The sequence below is a fragment of the Corvus brachyrhynchos genome, unplaced genomic scaffold (genome assembly GCF_000691975.1).
Source record: "Corvus brachyrhynchos isolate BGI_N302 unplaced genomic scaffold, ASM69197v1 scaffold56, whole genome shotgun sequence".
NCBI lineage: Eukaryota > Metazoa > Chordata > Aves > Passeriformes > Corvidae > Corvus > Corvus brachyrhynchos.
Window position 1 is genome coordinate 725,178 of NW_008238664.1, and position 19,916 is coordinate 745,093.

Consider the following 19,916-nt stretch of genomic DNA (forward strand, 5'->3'; position numbering starts at 1 on the left):
GGCTGAGGGGGCGGCCGGCAGGCTGAGGAGCTGCCTGGAGCCGAAATGGCGGGGCGGGAAACACGCCTGGGCCAGGGGTCTTCCCTGGGGTGGTGCTGCGCCCTGGCTGGTGCTGCGGGGTTCGTGGTCCTCCCTGGGGAAGAGCGACCGGGAGAATCTCCCGGTGCGTCTCGGTCTGTTCTGCTTTCCCCGGCTCTCGCGCAGGGGTGCGGAGCCTCTCTCCCCTGGCAGGTCGCGGCTGAATGGCGGCAGGCGGGATTAGTCCCCACGAGTGTCCGGATCCCCCTCCTTCCCTCTGGTGGCGGCGGCTCAGGAGAGCTGGACGCGCTGGAATGGGAATGTTGTTTGGAAAAGTGAACATGTTGGCATCGGGAGCCTTTCCAAACAGGAAGCTGCCCGAGACCGATATTATTTGTGAAAGATTAGACGCCTAAATAGTTACTGTACGGAACGCTGAATGAGGCTGGAAAACTTGCATGTAATTTCAGGGTTTGGGCCGAGACGGGAGAGTTAAGGGACTGATCTGTGCTTCTCAGTCAGCCAGTGTTGGCTGCTTGAGATTTTTCCAGGCAGATTTTTCTCTGATAGCTTCAAAATCTACTGTGCTTAAATCACATTTTTTGAGGGGAGGCGGAAAAAAAATCACTTAACCTTTCTGTTCTGAGAAGTAATCCAAAGAAAACTCCTGTCAGAACAGAGGTTCTGATGGGTGCCTTTTGAGTGAGTCTGATCATGACTTTTTGGGTTTTTTCTGCCCAGACTTTCTGCTTAAGGTATTTTGCTTTTGCAGCAGTGACAGAAAGGATCGTGACTCAGTTGTTCCAGTTTCTGGATGAGTGTTTGGCCCAAACTGACCTTTCTTTTCTCTGGGGTTTAAGATGCAGGGTTATGACCTGAGCTGCCAGAGTGTGCGATGTCATCCATGGCCCTTGCTATGCATGTGATGATTTTCGAGGAGCTGGCACACAGTGAGAGCATCTTAATCCCCTACAGCAACGTTCACTGGAAGCTTCTAATTTCATACTTCTCCTCTTCATGCTCACAAAACAGTGTAGGAAAAAGAAGACATTGTCCCCTGTAATGCTTAAATTCCAGAACACTTTAAACACCAATATGCTGCTGCTGGATCAAAGGGTTGCTTTTTCTTGACTGTCTGCCTCTCCTCTCCCGCGTATCAGTGCGGCGCTCTGTGGATATTAAAATGGGTCCTAGAACAGTGTAATTAGATTTTGAATAGGGCTATTAAGTCCAGGCACAGTGCCATGCTGCTGTAGCTTTAGTAATTCTGTTTCTAGGGCTAGCTCCCTCTGAGTTAGCGTGGTTATCTCTTTTGTGTGGAACTGCACTTGTGTTCCCCATTAGCCTCTATTCTTGCCAGGTCTATTAAATTGCTGGGTTACCCTTCATGACTGACTTAGTTACAGTAACCTCATGGGCTCATGCATGTACTGAGTAACATTGGTTTGATAGAGGTGTTTGCTTTTCTTTTTATTAAAAAGAATAAGAATTTGTTTAAAACTTAGTGTGAAGCAAGTAGCCCATTCACAGTTATCTGCAAATAAAAGGTAATTCTTTAGAAAGCAGAGGTGTTTAAAAATACATATTTCAGTGTTCAAAATATTTTTCTTATCCTTTTTTTCTGGTTTTTGGTTTTGTTTTTTTTTTTTCCTACTGTAGTTACAAATCAGTGGTTCCTTCCTGCTGTAAGGGGAGATATTCCTCCAGGCTGTGCAGCACACGGATTTGTTTGTGATGGTACCAGAATACTAGTTTTTGGAGGAATGGTTGAATATGGAAGATATAGCAATGATTTATATGAATTGCAGGTAGGAAATGTATGAAAATGTTTTGATTTTCAGAACTAGTTTATTTATCTGTTTATGAACAAACACGTTTTATTTAACCAACTGCACAGGAAAGTTAGATGGGCTTTGCTCTTCTTCAGAAAGATTTTTTTCCCTCTTCAGAATCTAAAGTTTATTCTAAATAACTTTGAAATAGAGGCTTCCATCTATAAAGTATAAAATATTTAATGTTTTATTAAGGTTAGCTCTTACATGTCTCTTTTAATGTATGTCCTAAAAAAAGCCCAGCATTCCCTTAAAAATAATTCAGAAAATATACAAGTGTTAATATTATATTAATTCTATTTGTTATGGCTGACTATAAATGAAATTATTTCTGAATATGTTTTTCTTGTCTTCAAGGCAAGTCGATGGCTCTGGAAAAAAGTAAAACCTCAAGCTCCTTCAAATGGATCACCACCCTGTCCTCGGCTTGGCCACAGCTTTTCTTTATATGGTAACAAGTGCTATTTATTTGGTGGCCTGGCAAATGAAAGTGAAGATTCAAATAATAACGTTCCCAGGTATGCTGATTTGTCTTTGAATTTAATGGCTTTAAAAACAAATTACTAGATATGACAGCTTTGAAAAGGAACATTCTAGGCAGGCTGTCCTGCATACCAAGCACTCTAAGTTGGATTATTTGTGCAGTGAAGGGGTTACATGCGAAGAAGCTTAAGTATTCCTTCTGCTAATCTCACAATATGAAACACTGACTGACAGCTCTGACACTTCTATAGGGAAACCTGAGTAGGCTTTGGTATTTTTCCTAGTATTTTGGGTGATGTTTTTAAGAATGGCTTGTTTGTTAGAATTACCTCAATCAGCAAAGTCTCGTGAGTCATCAGGGAACTCATGATGGATGTTTCTTCTATATTGCTGTGAAAAACAGTTATGAATTCATCTGGAAATTTTTTACAGTAACAGCTGAAGTTGCCTTTATTGTCAGCAAACTGTGCTATAATGCTGAAGTTTTATATCCACATTCACCTGCAGTTCAGAGCACTTATATCCACTGAGCTATAAACTGGCAATTTCAAGCTCAGTAAACAAGAGGTATCTGGTGTGAATGCCAAGATTCAAAGACCATTATCTAAAAATAACTTGCTGATAGATTCAGCAACAAATGGGTAATTGTCTGTTGGCCAGCCTGAAGACACAAGAAAACAAACAGCTTCTTCTCACCTTTGTTGCCTTAGAGTTGCAGAAATCAATCTCTAGTATCTCTTGTCATCATGTATTTCTCACAACTTTGCAGTTTGTTGCAAGTGTGTCCATATGTAGCAATTTTTGCAAGGAATGTTGTTTTCCAGTGTTCAATGTTTCTTTCGTGTAATAAAGTGTAGCAAATAAGAGAGTGTGTTTTCTTAGAGGCAACAAGTTATAACTGTTAATTTTTTTTGTTTTAAATCCATTTTAAATCCAGATTTGGTACTGTCCACAATGCATCAAATGTTTTGACAGTTTAAAACTCTACACCCTCCCAAGACAGAAGTCTGTAATACTTGGAAATGGTCAGGGTTTAAAGCGCACTTGTCATCATGCTTATAAGTGAGTTTTTCATACTTTGACAATAATACCCTAGATATTTAAATGATTTCTATGAACTGGAGCTGCAACATGGGTCTGGCGTGGTTGGCTGGAGCATTCCTGTGACCAAAGGAATCTTGCCATCTCCCCGAGAATCTCACACAGCCATTGTGTACTGCAGAAAAGATGTGGGAAGCCCAAAGATGTATATTTTTGGCGGGATGTGTGGCTGTCGGCTTAATGATCTCTGGGAACTTGACATAGGTGAGTTGGTTTGCCAGCAGAAGTCAGTGCTTGCTGGCTGAGGGGAAAAATTGCAATATAGAATGGTTAATGGCATGCTGTGGTGCAGATATTATTGAGACACGAGAGTGTTAGCCTTTTGTAATATTTGGAATTAAATAGATACAGCGTTGTTTGCATATATTATCCTCCCTGATTCAGGTACACTGTGAGGTGGTTATCATAGTCTTTAAAGCACTCTAAAGGAACAAAGTTGAATAACCATAGTGAAACCATAATATATGTTCTTGATAAACCGTTAGTTTCTCAGTATTTCCTGTGTTTTTTTAAAAGAAGTTCCAAGTGCTTGTTGTTGCACCTTTTTTCTTAAAGTAGCCATCTTAAGAAGGTGGCATTTTATTTTGCTGAATATTAGAGGTATGTTCCCTCCTAAAATCCAGGTATTGAAATATGTAGTAACAAGTTTTTTTTTTTTTTTATTGAGGATTTTGTTCTCTTTCTTTTAGAAACCATGACCTGGTCAAGACCAGAAACCAAAGGGACAGTACCACTTCCTCGCAGTCTCCATACGGCCAATGTAATAGGAAACAAGTATGTCTGTTGTTAAAAGCTCAACTCTAGAAAGGTACACCTAGTAGGAGAATGATGATGCTTATCCACTACTGCTCAGTATAAACATCAGCCCTGTAGAATAGTTTTCTGCTGCTGTTTCAGTACCACTGTTAACTTAAGGGTATCAAACTGCCAGTGTTTCCATGCAGCAGGACAATCTGCCCAACCCACCAGCAGCTTTCTGGGCTTCTTTGTGCATTCTGGGGCAGCCTCAGCTGGGCCTAAGCTCTGTCAGGAGTGAGCTTGAGTGCCTCTGTGTGTGACACAGATGAGGTAGATATGCAAAGAAACTGCTCAAAGACTAAAACTAGTTCCAGGCCAAACTATTCCCTGCTTTTTCTGTAGTCTGCTCCTCATTACTCTGCTTCTTGCCAGTGTGGTTTGTTTTGGCAGGTAGTATTGATAAAATGGATTTTTAAATATGGGTTTCAGTGCATTTTTTATCAATTTACAAGCTGGTGTGAGGAGAAAGAGGCAAGGGGGTAAAGAAATATGAAAGCTTAATATCTTCTGATGCAACAGCTTAGCTTTTTATTATTTACTTAAAATGTTAGTAGTTTGTAGCCTGCATTATATTTTTGAATTTTGATATCTGAGTTAGATGCCAGTCATTTTAGCATGACTTATTGAGGGGTCTGCAGTAAAGGATTGTAGAAATTCTGTTGTATGTGTGTGATTTTCGGAGAGCATTAGCAGTTTGGTGTTTTGTTAAATGTTACAGTATTCGCTTCTATTTCTAGGAAGTTGCATGAGGAGCTTCCAGGATTTTTTTGTGTGGTTGGGTTTTTCAATCAGTTAATTTACTCAAAAATTTGAGAAGGTAGATATCTGCAACAGTACTTCCTAAAGAGGATAGATACAAATAAAATTTGCTGTGAACCAAAACTGTAAAACACTGGAAATTTTCTGTTTTATCCTAGTTTGAGAGAGCACATGCAGCAGATCTGGATATTAACTGGCTTTTCTTTTCTTTTCCCCTCTTCCCTCTTTTCCTGTGTTTCAGAATGTATGTTTTTGGTGGATGGGTTCCACAGTCAGCAGGAGGTGAAATTTCTGCTTCTGATGGTGAATGGAAATGCACCGGTTCATTTTCTTACCTTAATTTGGGTCAGTGTTTCTGCCTTTCTGGGAGTGGGCATTTTGAATTAACATTTTCTTAACAGAGTAGAGTAACTGTTTTGAGGACCTTGAGAAAAGTTTAGGATACATAGCTGTAATCGTGGCTGACTGAAGAAGTTGCCAGTTTTTTGCATCTTACTTGAAAAGTGATATTTTAATTAGTATTTTTCTTTGAAGATTCAGCAGATTTGCGTCTGCAAATATTTGTTAATACAACTACTAAATAATGTAAATGCTCCTTCTTCATTTGTAGAAGAACACAAGAGACAGATTCTGAAATGAGGTTTTTCTAAGCATGATAGTACTATCCCTGAATCCTCAACTTCTGATCTATTTGCCTGAGAGAGATAACCAGAGGTCAGAAAATCAGCCTGTATTAATTGATTTTATCTTGCACACTTATTGGAAAGTGACCTTCTCTTTGTAATATTTCAGTTTTAAATGCAGTTGTCTATAAAAACAGAGGTGATTTATTTTCATTTTTTTCTGAGCAGTTAAGTATGTTAACATCTTTATTTCTTGTTTTGGAAAACATCTAGAAACTAAATGCTGTGAGTTTCATTTACTAGATACCACAGAATGGATAGGTCTGATCTCAGATTGCCAGGAGGACAAAAGTAACTTGTTACCAGGGCCAAGAGCAGGACACTGTGCTGTAGCTGTTGGCACTCGTCTGTATATCTGGAGTGGTAGAGATGGTTACAGAAAAGCTTGGAACAATCAAGTTTGCTGCAAAGATCTTTGGTACCTTGATACTGGTGAGTCAGAAATAAATAATACATTGTGTATTTCATTAACATATGGAAAGCTCGCATGATTGATGATCAGAACATTAAAGCTGTAGCAAACGCCAAGATTATTTACATTTTAAAGATTATTTTAACATCGTGCTTCACTGCTGGTTGTTTAAAGGTTATTACTTAAAATGAAAAAATGAGAAAGGCTTATTTAAAGCCGCTGAAAGAACTTTGTACTGAATTCTGCACTGCATGCCATAGTCAGTTGACACAAGATGCTAAAGGCTGTTTTGCCTAAACTCAGGGTTCCTGGTCTCTCTTTTTAGTGATCTTTTCTGCTACTACATACTTTTTTCACCAAGTCCCTTCTTCTCTTGGGATCATTGCTGCTGATGCTTCCTCATCTCTTGGACTGCAAAAAGATATTCTTCAATCTAAGAAGGGCCCAAATTGTTCCTGGCAGTGAGGGGAATTCTGGAGCACTAATCACTCATTGGTAGCTGCATAGATGGCAGGACACTGAGATGGTGTTTGGGAGAGAGGGAACTAGACTAGAACTCTTTTTCTCCCATTTCATTTTTCCCTCAGAAAATCAGAAAATGAAAAAGAGTAGCAGCTGCTGAAGATTGCAGCCTAGTCAGGCATAGAGGCATGTGAGAGGAGCAAGCCATTGGCATTAATCATGTCTAGGCTTCAGCCTGTGTAGAAGTTGTTAGAGGGAAAGCTCACTTCAGCTACACAGAGCAAGCAAAAAGGAAGAGGAATAATTTGTGAATTAGAAGAATATGTAAAGCTTTAGGAGCCAAAGAACTACCTGCAGCATTTTAGGAAAGCACAAGTCCTTCCTCTGTAATCCCTTCAATGATGTAGCTACAACCCAAAGACCTACTGGCAGCAGAAGAACCATTAAAAACAAAGCATCAAAACTGGAGCATTTTTGAACACTTTAAAAAGACACTTTGTGATTCTCTGACTTGACTTGCCACCTTTGACAGTGGTTTCTTGTTGAATCTGGTATATATTGTACATCAGTGAAAAAAGATTTTGCTTGCAATATGCAGATATTTAATAAACTGGTAAGGGAGGGCAATTTCTAACATGCTGTCTGTGTTTTATTGGTTTCTTGTAGAGAGACCTCTGGCACCATCACAGGTACAACTGATTAGAGCTACAACCAACTCTTTTCAATTGAAGTGGGATGAAGTCCCTACAGTTGAAGGATATCTTCTTCAATTACATGCTGACTCACCAGTGCCCCCGGTGGCTGGAATTCCTGGTACTGGCGTTCCTGAGACATCTGTGCTGAGTTCACAAGGTAGCAGTCAGATCACGTTACACTAATGTTTGTGCGCAGGCAGACTGGAGGGTGGCATAAGTAATAAATATGAGTTTGTTTTGTAAAGAACCATTCTGTGAGAGAGAGACCCTGTTTCTTTGCAGAGAGACACCCTGTTTCTTTGATTATTTCCCAAATGCCTGCATCATAATTATAGAAAATTCCCCTTTCACTTGTTTCTGTTGGTTTTGGCCAGCTGTCTGAGTTATGAAGGTATTTGTAGAATGCTGGCCACAATCTGGGGAAGGAAGCAGTGAGGAAGGGATTTTATCTGACTGTTTGGCCATACAGTTTCATTTCAGGCTTACAACAATGTTTTGCTTCAGGCAACTTTGGCTTCCCTCTTCCTTACTGAAATAGGTTCCAACCATCATAATACGAAGTTTTACATAACTGATGGGAATTTGCTTTTGTTTGCATGCAAGGTGGCTGTTCTCTACATCAAAGTCCGCAATCATTGCCTAGTGTCCCTTATCCAGAAATGAAGGTGGATCATCCCAGCCAAACAAATAATCTCATTCCTAATAATGTAAGTGTAAACTGAAAAATGCTTAAGTGTCAAAACAGTATGGGAAGGTAGTGAACTGCCAGAACACTTCCTCAGTTTTAAAACTCCCTGCATAATTTTTAGATCTTAGAAAAAAAAAAACAAATAAAACAAAAAGACACCTGCTGAAGTAGTTGTCTGTTTTCTTACATACTTTTTGCTTTTAGGATTGAGAGACAGTCTTTCAAGTCCTTTTCTTGTTAATGAAGAAAGGAATTGCAAGTGTATTGCCTTCCACAATGCTAACTGGGAGCCTGACACCAGTAGGAATATTATTCTTCCTGAAAATGTTGGTGACATTAATGTGGGAAGCAAAAGGAATAAGGCATATTCCTTCTTCGTTGGTCTAGTTTAGTTTTATGCTAGTCTGCTTAGTTGTAAGTTCCTACAGCAGGTTAAATCCAATTATTATCTGTCTGGTTGTGGTCTGTGTGTGTACATGTTCCGCTATTTTGCCAATTTAACAGAAAGAATGAGGACAAACTCTGGCTAAAGGATCCCATTTTTAGAACTTTGGACCTTTTCTTAGTTGTGTGAAGTCTTAGATCTGTATGGGATCCATTATGTATTCCTGGAGAAAACACATGTAGAAATACTATAAATTTCACTAAGAGTAGAAATATCTCAAGTACATGTCAGGAAAGCAAATGTTGAAAGCCTCTGTAATTGGGATTTTCCTCCTCTGTTAAAGTCCCCTCAGTAGACTAAATGTACACAGCAATGAACTTCCATGTAATGACAATAGAACATGAGCTTACTCTCAGATAAAATTTACTGTGTGTCAGGGACAAGTCCAAGTCAACTCAGTGTTTGAGTCTCTGTTCTATAATGGCTAAGGTAAGGTGGGTTGAGAGGTTGATTTCTTGGTCTAATTTAAAGTACTAGGGGGAATTCTTGGAGGAATTTGTATTGTTGTTTATGAGCAAGCATTTTCATGCCATGCTTGCAATTGAAATTTCTGAACTTTGCAGTTTAACAAATGTGTTGTTTTGGTTAGGTCCAAGTTTCCCTTTCATCCAATTCAAAAGTAGAAGGAAAAGAAAAGGTTGCAGCACCTGAAAACAAGGTTACACAGGAGACTATGAAAAACCACGCAGATGCTACAGGATTCAAAGAATCAAATGCCCCTTCTCTTTTGCCTGTTTGTACTTCAAGTAAGATGACTATAGAAAAAAAGTAATTAAAAAGTGAGAGTTAAAGTTCATCTCAAAAACATAAAATAAGATTGTTTCTGTCTTGTAATTTAAAATTATTTAAGAGTCCTTTGTAGTTTAAAAAACTCAACTTGTGTTAGTTATTACTGAATATATTTTTAGAATATATGAAGAAAATTGAAATCTTAACTTGTTTGAAGTGTTGCAAGGCACATGAAATTCTCAATATATTCATTATTATGATGGCAAACATGTCTCTTTAAACATAAATAGTCATTTTTAGCATCAAATAAAAAGGGACAGATAACATTTTACAACATTATGGTGATAGTAATTCCAAACTGACAATGTGTCTGTCTGTTAGCAGTGAAAAGCTATTGGCTGATGTAAAATCTCAGGCAACGTAGAGAGAGGCATGTTTCTCTCTGACTGTAGAGGAAATAAAAGATGACAAGGCTCTGATTTATGCATTTCACTGAAATGCCTTAGGTTCAGTGTAGTGAATCCAGGCTTAATCACCTTATCTGTTTATATTTTACTTCAATGTATTTTACAGGTAGTTGGATTTTTATTTTCTTCACAGTGTAATTTAATTAGATGTGGAAATTTTGATTCTTATTGCTAAATGAGAAACAGACTTCTACAGGGGTTAATGTTAAATTGATTGTTACTACTCTGTGATACTGATTTATGTGGATGCTTTATTTTAGTGCAGTTTTTTTCCCAAATTAGTTTTTTTTGGTGACCAAATACATCAAGAACAGCAAGCCTAAAATAACTGTTTACATACATCTGTTTATGACTGTGTAGACAAACTTCTGTTCAGTTATATACCTAAAGTAGGCATTAGCAATCAATATAATCAGACCTGTTCTAACCTAATTCTGAGCTAAACTTAAATGAAACTAAATCCATTAGATCAAGTTGAGATGTGTTGTGTTATCAATATTGAATTCTGGCTAATATTTTCTTTTTCTTTAAGGTGCTCAGACATCAGCAAATGTAGGTGAATTACATGACTTGGACAAACAAACTGTAAATCCTGATGCTTCTGTATCCAGTACTGTCTCCAGCACACAAACTATGGTAACCCAGCAGGCTGTTAAAACTGAATCATCAAGTACAAATGGGGCAGTTGTTAAAGATGAAACTTCACTAACAACATTCAATTCAAAATCTGAAGGTTTGAAATGTGTTTCACATACTGTATTTTGAGCCATATATTTCTAAGGCCATCAGAGTTCCTCTAGTGTGGTGGGATTCCCGTCTTGAGTAGTACCTGGGATATAGATAGGGCTTTGTGCATTGAAGACCTTGTGCGGCCTGGATGACCTCTGCTAGCATTTATACATCTTTTAAAATCAGGATATTCCTTCTATGCATTTGTAAATCACGTTTCCTGTAAGTGAAAAATCTTCATTTATGCAGAGGTACATTTTCTAAATATCAGTGGCAGCCAGTTTTGGTGCCCGTTGCACATTTGCTTTCATTGATTCGTGATTGTCTGTTTTGTCAGCAAAAGACTAAAATAGTAACCTCAGATGATTTTGATTTTAAGCAACTGACCTCTGTAATGAATATGGCCTGTTAATGTGGCCAGCTCACTGCTAGTCAGATGTGCTGGCTTCTTCACAGTCTGCTGGAAATATCCAAAATAAGCAGCAGTGCAGAAAATAAATGGGTCGTTTTTCAAGTCTTGTTTTTGACAAATATCAACAGGCTGTGCTTGTTGTTGTTTTAAGTGTTAACTAAAGAACTGTATTCTGATGTTGATGTTGTGTGCATAGTATAATTTTTACCAAGCACTATTATATTTTAAAAGCAAAACCCAGGACCACAAGCATAGAATACTAATACTTCCTTGTGTTACTTATGTGCTTAATCTTTTTTTTTCTTTTAAGATTCCATTTTAAATTTAATTAATGCTCTGTTCCCAGTTGTTAGGATTGTTTATAGGTTAACTGCTTATGTTCAAAATTCAGACTGTATTGATGTCAGAAACAATGCCATCAAATTAAGATTTCACACTTAGACTATTCATACAATGTCCCCAGTATGTGCCTCAATCTGGTGTTTAGATTATTTGTTTGCAAATATTTTATATTGATTTCATAATCCTGTCACTTTTTAGGATTTTCTGAGTCCTGCCTTCTGTTTGTATTATCTGTAGCAGCCTCCAATGCCAGACTCCCAGAATTGTTCTGTGAATATGACAGAAGCCAAAATTAGTTTGTGTTATAAATAGAACTGCATGCAAAAGAGGTCTGAGATGTTCTTGTGCAACAAATGCTTACAAATGGCTATTAAGGTCAACTTTCATACTCTGTGGGTTTTGTGTTAAAATTTTTCTACTGATTGAGTTTTTAAAATTTAACTTTTTGCTTTTAGCTGCTGAAACTGCTTACGTCATGCCTTCAGCAAGGGTCAATACTGGACAGACAAATGATTCACACTCCTCTGTAAGTCTGAAAAAGTATTATCAAATTGCTTTACCTATTGTTCTGTTGATTAGTTGTCAGGGCTCTTCTGTTCTCCTTTAATTGTATTTCTGAAAGAAAAGCAATGTTTATTTTGAGCTTGAAGTGAATAATTCAGGGGTAAACATTTCTGTTGTAAAACTAATTGCATTGTGTGGGTTTGATGTGGCTCTGAGGAGCAGTTGTGTAGTTGGGAGGAGATCCAAGTACGTGTTTCAGCTGTTGAATCATTTTTATCAACTGGCACAGTGGAATGGCCTGCTGCATGATGTGCAAATGTACAAAGTTTTTCTGTATGCACAACTGAATTTAAAATGAAGTATGTATTAGATCAGACTAGTGTTAGCTGCTGATTCTATAGTTTTGAAACGTAACTTAACTGACATCTTGATGTTTTTCCCTAGAGGAGATGGGGACTGACTATGCAAGCTGTAAATACTGCCTGAAAAAGTAAATGCTTCCTATTTCACCTGCTTACAACTTAATACACAAACCCAAGGTGCCACTGTTGCCACCAAAAGCGAGGAACTGAGGATGGGGAGAAGCAGCTGCAACTAAAGGGTTGGGGTGCTTTTGCCAAGAGCAGTTGCAGCTCCTGCCCCATTTCCATGCTAGCAGGATCCTGGCCTGTCTGTGCTGGGCACCTGACTGTGCAAGTGCCCTCCCTGGTGCCTGGAGACCAGCGAGAAAGCCAGTCTGTGTTTCTGGGTCAGTCAGGAGCAGTTTGCACGCCCTGCATCCCAATGCCCCGCGCCACAGCAGAGGGCTGTTCTCAGCTGCAGGCGAGTTCCACAGGGCCTGACAAGGAGCACGTGTGGGGCTGAGGTACAGCTGAGCCCCAGGGGGAGCTGCTGATGTTGGACCACCTTGGGAAACTTCTTGACCTCTGAGAGAAATTAACTCACAACTACATACTGCTACGGACACCTAGTTCTACAGCTTTAAACTTCTTCCCCTCCCTGTTTAGAATATTAGATGTGACATCCCAGCTGTTGCTTTTTAAATGACAGACTGTGTCTAAGTCAATTATAAGAACCAGTTGGTTTTGCACGGTATTTGAATAACACATGCATATTCATTTGAAGCATAAGAAAGTAACACTGATATGAAAGGGGGTTGTCTCTTAAATAAACTAGAGCCTTAGTTTTTTTCCATGGCATTGAAGTATGGGTAATCTACATGACATGTTCTTCAAATACTAGAGAGCTCCCCAGAGGCCGCCGGCACCGGTGAAAGCCAGGGACCGCCGGTGGTATGATGTGGGAATTTTTAAGAACAACAGTGCTGTGGTGAGCCAGTTCTACTTGCTGCCAGAGGAAACACTGAACATCAATAGCAAGGTAGCTGCTGGTTCTTCTCTGATGTAACTTGCACATACCTGTTTCAGAATCTGTTGCTTATACAGTTCACAACAAAATGTGGGATTTTCTGATACTGCAGCAGATGCTGGTGCTTGTAGGAGTTTTGTATTTTATGACCAGTAGTTCCACATGTATTTTTCTGATCTCTTTTTACTATTTCCTAAACTGGATGAATTTTCTTTTGTTGTTAATGTATGATAATACAAAATATCTTATTTTGCTATTGCTAACTCTTTTCTTATTTCTTGCCTTAGGAAACAATTTTAAACTTACTAAGGTTTCAAGTGAATAAAAATTCTTAAAAACTGAAAACCCCACAATTTCTTAATATCTTATTTCAGTCCAGCATTGAAATGTTTCCGTTTCTTCTCTGTTCCCAGAATCTTTGCATAAAAATTGTTAAAGATACTAGTAAGACATCACTGTTTAAAAAGACTAGATCTGGAACTGTAGAATCTTTTGTATTAGATCTTTCTAACTTAAGGTTTTGTACATGTAAGTTGATACATGAAAACTATGAGTGTGAAACTTGCAAAAGTGTTAATAGTTTTGATGGTAAAAGTGTAAATTAGTGATGTCCTAGTGAACTGGAAACAAAAATCATGTCTTCTTGAGACAGAAACAAAATAACAGAAACCTTTCTTTGAAAGCTTCACTATAAATATCGTATGTCTTAGTTTTAAAGAGCACAGTGCATTTGACACTGTTTACATTGATTGTGGTTCTTACACATTATTCAGAAGGAAAATAGTTCCACTCTAAGTATCAGTGATGCATCAATGCATACTTTAATCATGGAAGTATGGTAGCACACAATGTTCCAGGAAGCTATTTGTTACTAACTTACAGTGCTTTTCTTTAAAAACATTTTGGTTACCTGCACATTGAACTGCAGCTCCTAACTTTAGGAATAACTGGTTTTGAAATAAAACTCTTTTTTTATGACAGAAGATTATGTTAACTAAATCATAACTTATGTAGTTGTAAATGCTACTTTATTTTTACTTTCCTGAGTAAAAGTAACCACAAGGTGCACTTTCATTTAAATGACTGAAAAAATGGGGTATCTTTCGGTCTAGAGATGTAGTCTCACATTGCATCTTAGATCAGCTGTTTTGAGGTGAGAAAGTGCCTCAGTCCAAACCTTTTCATAAATTTTGATGTAAGTACAACAGTATTAAATAGATTTTCAGTTTCAATTAAACTGAGATTAATCTCATTTTACGACCTTATACATTTTTAGGCTAATTGTGTCTAGAACGTTTTTAAAATTAACACAAATGTTGCTTTATTTTCAGACGGAAGGTGCAGATGTACCAGACTACAGATTACTTAAGAAACAGGATCTGTTTCCAGGCACAGTGTACAGGTTCAGAGTTGCTGCAATTAATGGATGTGGTGTTGGGCCTTTCAGTAAAATCAGTGAATTCAAGACGTGCATTCCAGGTTTTCCTGGAGCTCCTTCAACAGTCAAAATCACCAAGGTGAGAAATATAGGTAACTCTGGTTCTGATGTTCAAAATTCTGGTCAGAACTCTTGGTTAGAGTTGGTTTGTTGTTGGGGTTATTTTTAAGTTTAAATTGTCATATAAAATAGTGCCCAGTGCTTACTTGGTTAACTCTGCTTGATATGATATTCTTTAAGATATTTGCTAAAAAGAATTGTTTTAAGACTTACGGATCATGTTAGCAGATATACATTCAATCATCTGATGGTTTCCCCATGATTTTCTAGTCTTGCATCCTTAGATCTATAGGGGTTTACCACGCTTCTTAAAAAAATGTCGAAAGACATCCTTATCTCCAGAGTGGTGATGATAGGTTAGAATTTTCACATAATCTTTAGAATTTGGGGTTTTTTAATATTGTTTATATATTTATGGTTAGCTACATACTATCATACTTTTCTCTTTTTCTTCAGAGTGTCGACTGTATTCATCTTTCTTGGGAGCCTCCTGCTTCACCCTCTGGAAATATTTTAGAATATTCTGCCTACTTAGCCATCCGTTCCACACAATTACAGGAAAATCCAAGTCAACTTGTATTTATGAGGATATACTGTGGTCTTAAAACCTCCTGTATAGTGACTGCTGCCCAGCTATCCAACGCCCACGTGGATTACACCTCCCGGCCTGCCATAGTGTTCAGGATTTCAGCCAAGAACGAGAGAGGCTACGGCCCGGCCACGCAGGTTCGGTGGCTCCAAGGTAAAGTCACTGTCACATACAGCATTTGAGTGGGGCAGGAGCTGTGCATTGTGACTCCAGAACCAACACAGCACTGCATGTGAACTTCTTGAAATGTTGTTTTGTTCCTTATGGGAGTTTTATGCAATTCTAGTTGTTGCTTCTTACTTCCCTGGGATTCACTTCAACTCAAAAGTTTCTTAATCTAATAAGAAGTAATCCAATAATGCTCATCATGTACATGACATACAGTGCCATCGGGGGTTTTTTCAGTCTTTCCAGCCTCCTAAATGAAAAAAAAATTCCACCAGGTGATGTAAGGTGCATTTTTGTGATGCATGTACACTTTAAAGTCTGTATCACAGGCAGAAGAGGTTTTGTCTTCTTGTCCCTGGCCTTGAATTTGTACTGGTTCATGGTGATTTGGGGATGGGAATGGATTCACTGAAAATAATGATTAGTTTTAGCCTGGTCAGTTCTGGCTCACCTTGTAAGTAAGCCAATCCAGGGTCTCAAAGCGAAATTTGCCAGCTTCTCATCCCACTCCTTCCTGTTTCTGGCCTAGCTTTGTTGGGAGCTGGCTTTGCTCAGCAAGAGGTCCTGTGGGCACAGAGGAAGGTAGGAAGGGCAGAGTGCCCACCCCCTTGGGCAGCAGGGAACTGTTGTGTGGGAGTAGCTGACCTCAGCTGGTGGGCTGGGACCCACCTGTTGAATGCTCCACTGCTTGGTTTTAGTATGTGCTTTTCTAAGTTGGGGAGTAACAATGAAATTGTCTTCTATGATGTTCACTATTCCAATGCTGTTTAAACCCTTTAGTTGGCAGGGGTTTTGACCATGAGCTGTATCCCAGAACTCTGAAACAGTATTTGTTTGAAAGTGTTTAACTGTGTACACCATGTGAAATTACGAAACATTTAACAATGTCTCCTTCTTTTTGCAGACATGAAAACATCAGGCTCAAAGTAGAAACGACTTAATAAATCCCAAGTTTCGAATGTAGTGTTTAATGTAACTCTTGTACTATTTGTAAATGCTACAAATATTTTATTTTTGCATTGTTTTTACCTTAAAAATATATAACCTTTTTTACGTTTGACACATCAACATTATAGAGCCTTGCTCAGGTATGAGTATCATATAGAAAATATATCAGAGGTGGTGGGGTGGAGGATCACACTCTATCCAGCAGCTCTTCTTGGTAGTGATAGTTAAAATGTAATAATATGGTTTCAAATTAAAAATGTATAAAAGAATTGGCACAAGCAGTAGTATTTGAGGTAGATTCCCCATGATTTCTACAGATCTTGCATAGATAATTCATAAGATTTGGTATATGAGCAAATTCTGTTTGGTTTCAGTTCCTTATACCACATTCTTCATTGTGGTGCCTGAGTACAAGGCAAAAATTTCCAGTTATTATATAGTAACTTAAAATGTATAAATATTTTAATATATACTTTTTTTGTAAAGAAATGATTTTTTCTACTATTTGTAACAAATATCTTAATCTTGAAAGATATCCCCTGAAAATTTAAAAGGAAAAAGATAAACTTATCCATTGCTCTTATTACAAAAAAAGGTAAATTCATTGTAAATGCACTACTATTACTTATAATTATTCTTTTGTAGTTGTACAAATCTTAAACTTGTAAATACCAATGTTTACAAGAGACCTTTCTGGTCTTGTATTAAAACTTCCATGAGATTCATTCTCCTTTTTTTTTTAATCCATATGCTTTGCTTTTAGCATATGCTTGCTTTTTGCACTAATAATAACTTACCTCATTCCTGTGTTAATAATCACTTGTGTTTCTTCCATAATGTTTCTGTAAAACTTCAATCTGAAAATTTTAACCAAAGTTTAGAATACATGGTAAGCAATTTTGCACATATTATATGGCAACTTTCAACATATTTATTCCAGTTAATCTTCTTAAGTGCTTGTTTGCTTTACCAATATATTCTGCCAATCAAGTTCAGTATCTCCCTTTTACTATGCATCATTTTACATTAACTAGCTAGCTGATAAAATCAACAAGCATTACTTCTAGGAATAGGTGGATCCATTCCTATGCGAAAAGAAAAAATTTGTTCACAGTAGTGAAATAAAGGTAAACATTTAAAATGCTATTTATGTATCTATATATAAAACTATGTTTACCAAAGTGTAGAGGAAAATGGCTGAGTTGGACAAGGTCACTAGGTGAATAGATTGAGGCACCTAAATGAGATTTATTTTAAAATAAAATCTAAATTATTTACTGTGCAATGAAGTTTATACTTTGCACTTTAATTTTGCCCCAAATGCCAAAAGATTATACATCAAGGTAGAATTTCTTGCCTCTTCCAGTTAAATTTGTCTTAAGAGAGTTTGTAAATATAGAAACTAAAATCAATGATGTGCCTGGTTTGGTGGGAGAAGTATCACTAAAATGCTAGAGAGTTAGCAGCTCAAGCATCCCAGAGCAGATTTAATAGCCAAGTTTTGGCTACCCTGAGAATCAGGGTTATAATGAAGTGCTGATACAGCCTTAATTATCGCAATGCATCACATGCTACAATAGCATCTAGAAAGTGCTGGGGACCATAAATGGCTATAATAGTGTTAATTGTGGCACAGGAGTAACACATGTGGATTGACTCCAGAGAAAAATCATGTGTTTATGACAATGACAGATATCCCAGTTTCACTTTAAACAGTGTTTATAGTATGAATGTATAGGACTTTTCCTGAAGTTAACTGGCTTTAAGATATTTGTGTTTTAATGGTCCATTTTGTCAGGTAGGATCTCACTACCAATACTGTCTGATAACTAAAGTACCATACACATGAACTGTCAACTAGAAGAATAGAACTTGGTTTTTCTTATTAGTACTGTGAAAGAAGCCTTTAGAGAAAACACTTGTGGCTTTGATTTTGTTGGTTGATAGCTGTGATTGTAGAGTTGTTATTTAAGAATAAAACCTGTTGGGTGTGTCTGGGTGGAGTTTTTTTGCACTTGGTTTCACATGCTTTGCACAATTTCTTTTTTCAGTGGGTATGTCACGACTACCAAAGGGTAAAACTGTGGTGTTTTCAATGAAAGTATCATTTCCTTGTGAGTGTGCTTTCTTCAGCTGACTTGACATAAGATGTCACTTTCTCTTTTTTGTCCAAGTTGGGTGACGTGGAAGAGTGATCATATGCAACTCTTCAGTTGCTCACAGTTTTACTTTAAACTGAAATTGTGGTACACACTGTAAAATACACTTTGTGGTCTGTTTTTAGAACTGTATTTATAATGTCTAAATCCCACCTGTTTGCCTATCAACTAGATATCAGACAAATATTGATTGTTCGATTTTAAAGTTTAGAAGACTGTTGACACCAGCTCTTTGACACTCCATGTTATCCATTTATTTTAGATACTGCTAAAGGAGATGTAACAGAAGCTGAAATCTATCAGATTACAGTATCCATATTGTAGAAATGTCCAGGTTTACTAAACTCCTTAGGGAGGTTGTGACTGTGTAAGCATAGGACAGTCTTGCCAGTTACGGCAGACACTGCTACAGCTTCATCTTCAGAATGTTCTTGTGAAAGTGGAAATGAAGTGAACAATAAGCTACACTTTGTGTTTTCAAAGTAATTATAGCAATATCTTTTGAATGTAGTTTGGAGTAGAGCACATGATCATGCCATAAACTCTGAAGATGTAATAAGTATTACTGTTGTTATCTGGTATTTCAAGATAGCGAATTTGACGTGAACTTAGTCTTACAGCCTGTTACTTAATGACCTCTACAAGGAAACTGACATTTTGTACAATACAAGTTGATTAGTCTTATTTTGAAGCATTGTTTGTTCTTTGTAATAAAGTGGTTGTCCTATCAAATGCATTGTAAATACTGAAGTGTGTCTGTTTTTTCAAGAGGTGTACGTGTACAAACCTGGAATTTCTGTTTTTTCAGAGGTGTACGTGTACAAACTTGGAATTTCTGATGCAAAGAAAAGAGTGAGTAAATTTGTTGAGTTGGGGAAGAGGTTTTAGTGATAAGCACTGTCATAATACTATTACTCTTTCATAAATATTGTCTCCTAAGTTAATTCTTGGTTACCTCATGAGCTTTTTCCTTAGTTGAGGTTCTCCAGTACCCATGCCCCATCTTCTGCAGTTGGTGTGCACTCACCATTACTCTGCCCCCTTCCATGCCTTTGTGCCTTGCAGGCTGTGGCCTCTGAACTGAAATTTTGACATTATTTCCCCTGTCTATACAGGGGTCATGTTGCTGTTGTTGAGAGTGAGTGACAAAGAGTTTGGTGTTGCTTTGTTGCAGTTTTTTAAAAAGATGTGTGAGCACATAGCGTGCTCAGAAGGCTCCTGCCAAGGATTTGAATTGTGTTCGTGTCCAGCTCTGCTCAAAATGACACCATCTTGGGGCAAGTTGCTAACCTTTTATGGCAGCTATGGGGAACTCTTGTGGGAATAAGCAGCATGTGTTGCTGGGAGCAGAGAGGAGCAAGTGAACTGTAAGGTCTGCTGGATTGTTTCTAGACCTCCTTAAGAGACTTCACATGAGAAACTGCTAAAAGCTGTCTGCTTCAGATTGATTCCTTCCTTGTGTTCCCAGCTATTGTAGTAGTGGTTGTTGTCCTGTTTCTTGTGATTCTTGCATTAGTGGAAAAAAAATGGGAAAGCCTAAAACATCAGTGGAGAATCCCCTTGTGCTGTTTTCTTTCTGTTAGTAAGATTTTCAGAGTAGGAGTTATTTTCTCTTGAAGGCAAATTT

The 19,916-nt window shown here is 37.8% G+C and overlaps 1 protein-coding gene across 1 annotated transcript; it reads left to right on the top strand.

Moving 5' to 3' along the window:
* The first annotated feature begins 45 nt into the window (after nt 1–45).
* Nucleotides 46–19,032, top strand: HCFC2 (host cell factor C2). Its single transcript, XM_017737723.1, has 17 exons — nt 46–163; nt 760–773; nt 1,578–1,826; nt 2,208–2,368; nt 3,430–3,638; nt 4,124–4,208; nt 5,233–5,336; nt 5,918–6,106; nt 7,215–7,400; nt 7,847–7,950; nt 8,966–9,122; nt 10,105–10,305; nt 11,511–11,581; nt 12,802–12,939; nt 14,259–14,444; nt 14,882–15,167; nt 16,087–19,032. Exons 1-17 carry the CDS (start codon nt 46–48, stop codon nt 16,110–16,112), a joined length of 2,484 nt encoding a protein of 827 aa, XP_017593212.1. The 3' UTR covers nt 16,113–19,032.
* Nucleotides 19,033–19,916: the final 884 nt, after the last annotated feature.

Coding starts and splice junctions, on each gene's coding strand:
- HCFC2 (XM_017737723.1), top strand. CDS start 46: ATGGCGGGGCGGGAAACACGCCTGGGCCAGGGGTCTTCCCTGGGGTGG. Junction 2,369..3,429: donor TCAAATAATAACGTTCCCAG/GTATGCTGATTT, acceptor ATAATACCCTAG/ATATTTAAATGATTTCTATG. Junction 5,337..5,917: donor ATTTTCTTACCTTAATTTGG/GTCAGTGTTTCT, acceptor TTCATTTACTAG/ATACCACAGAATGGATAGGT.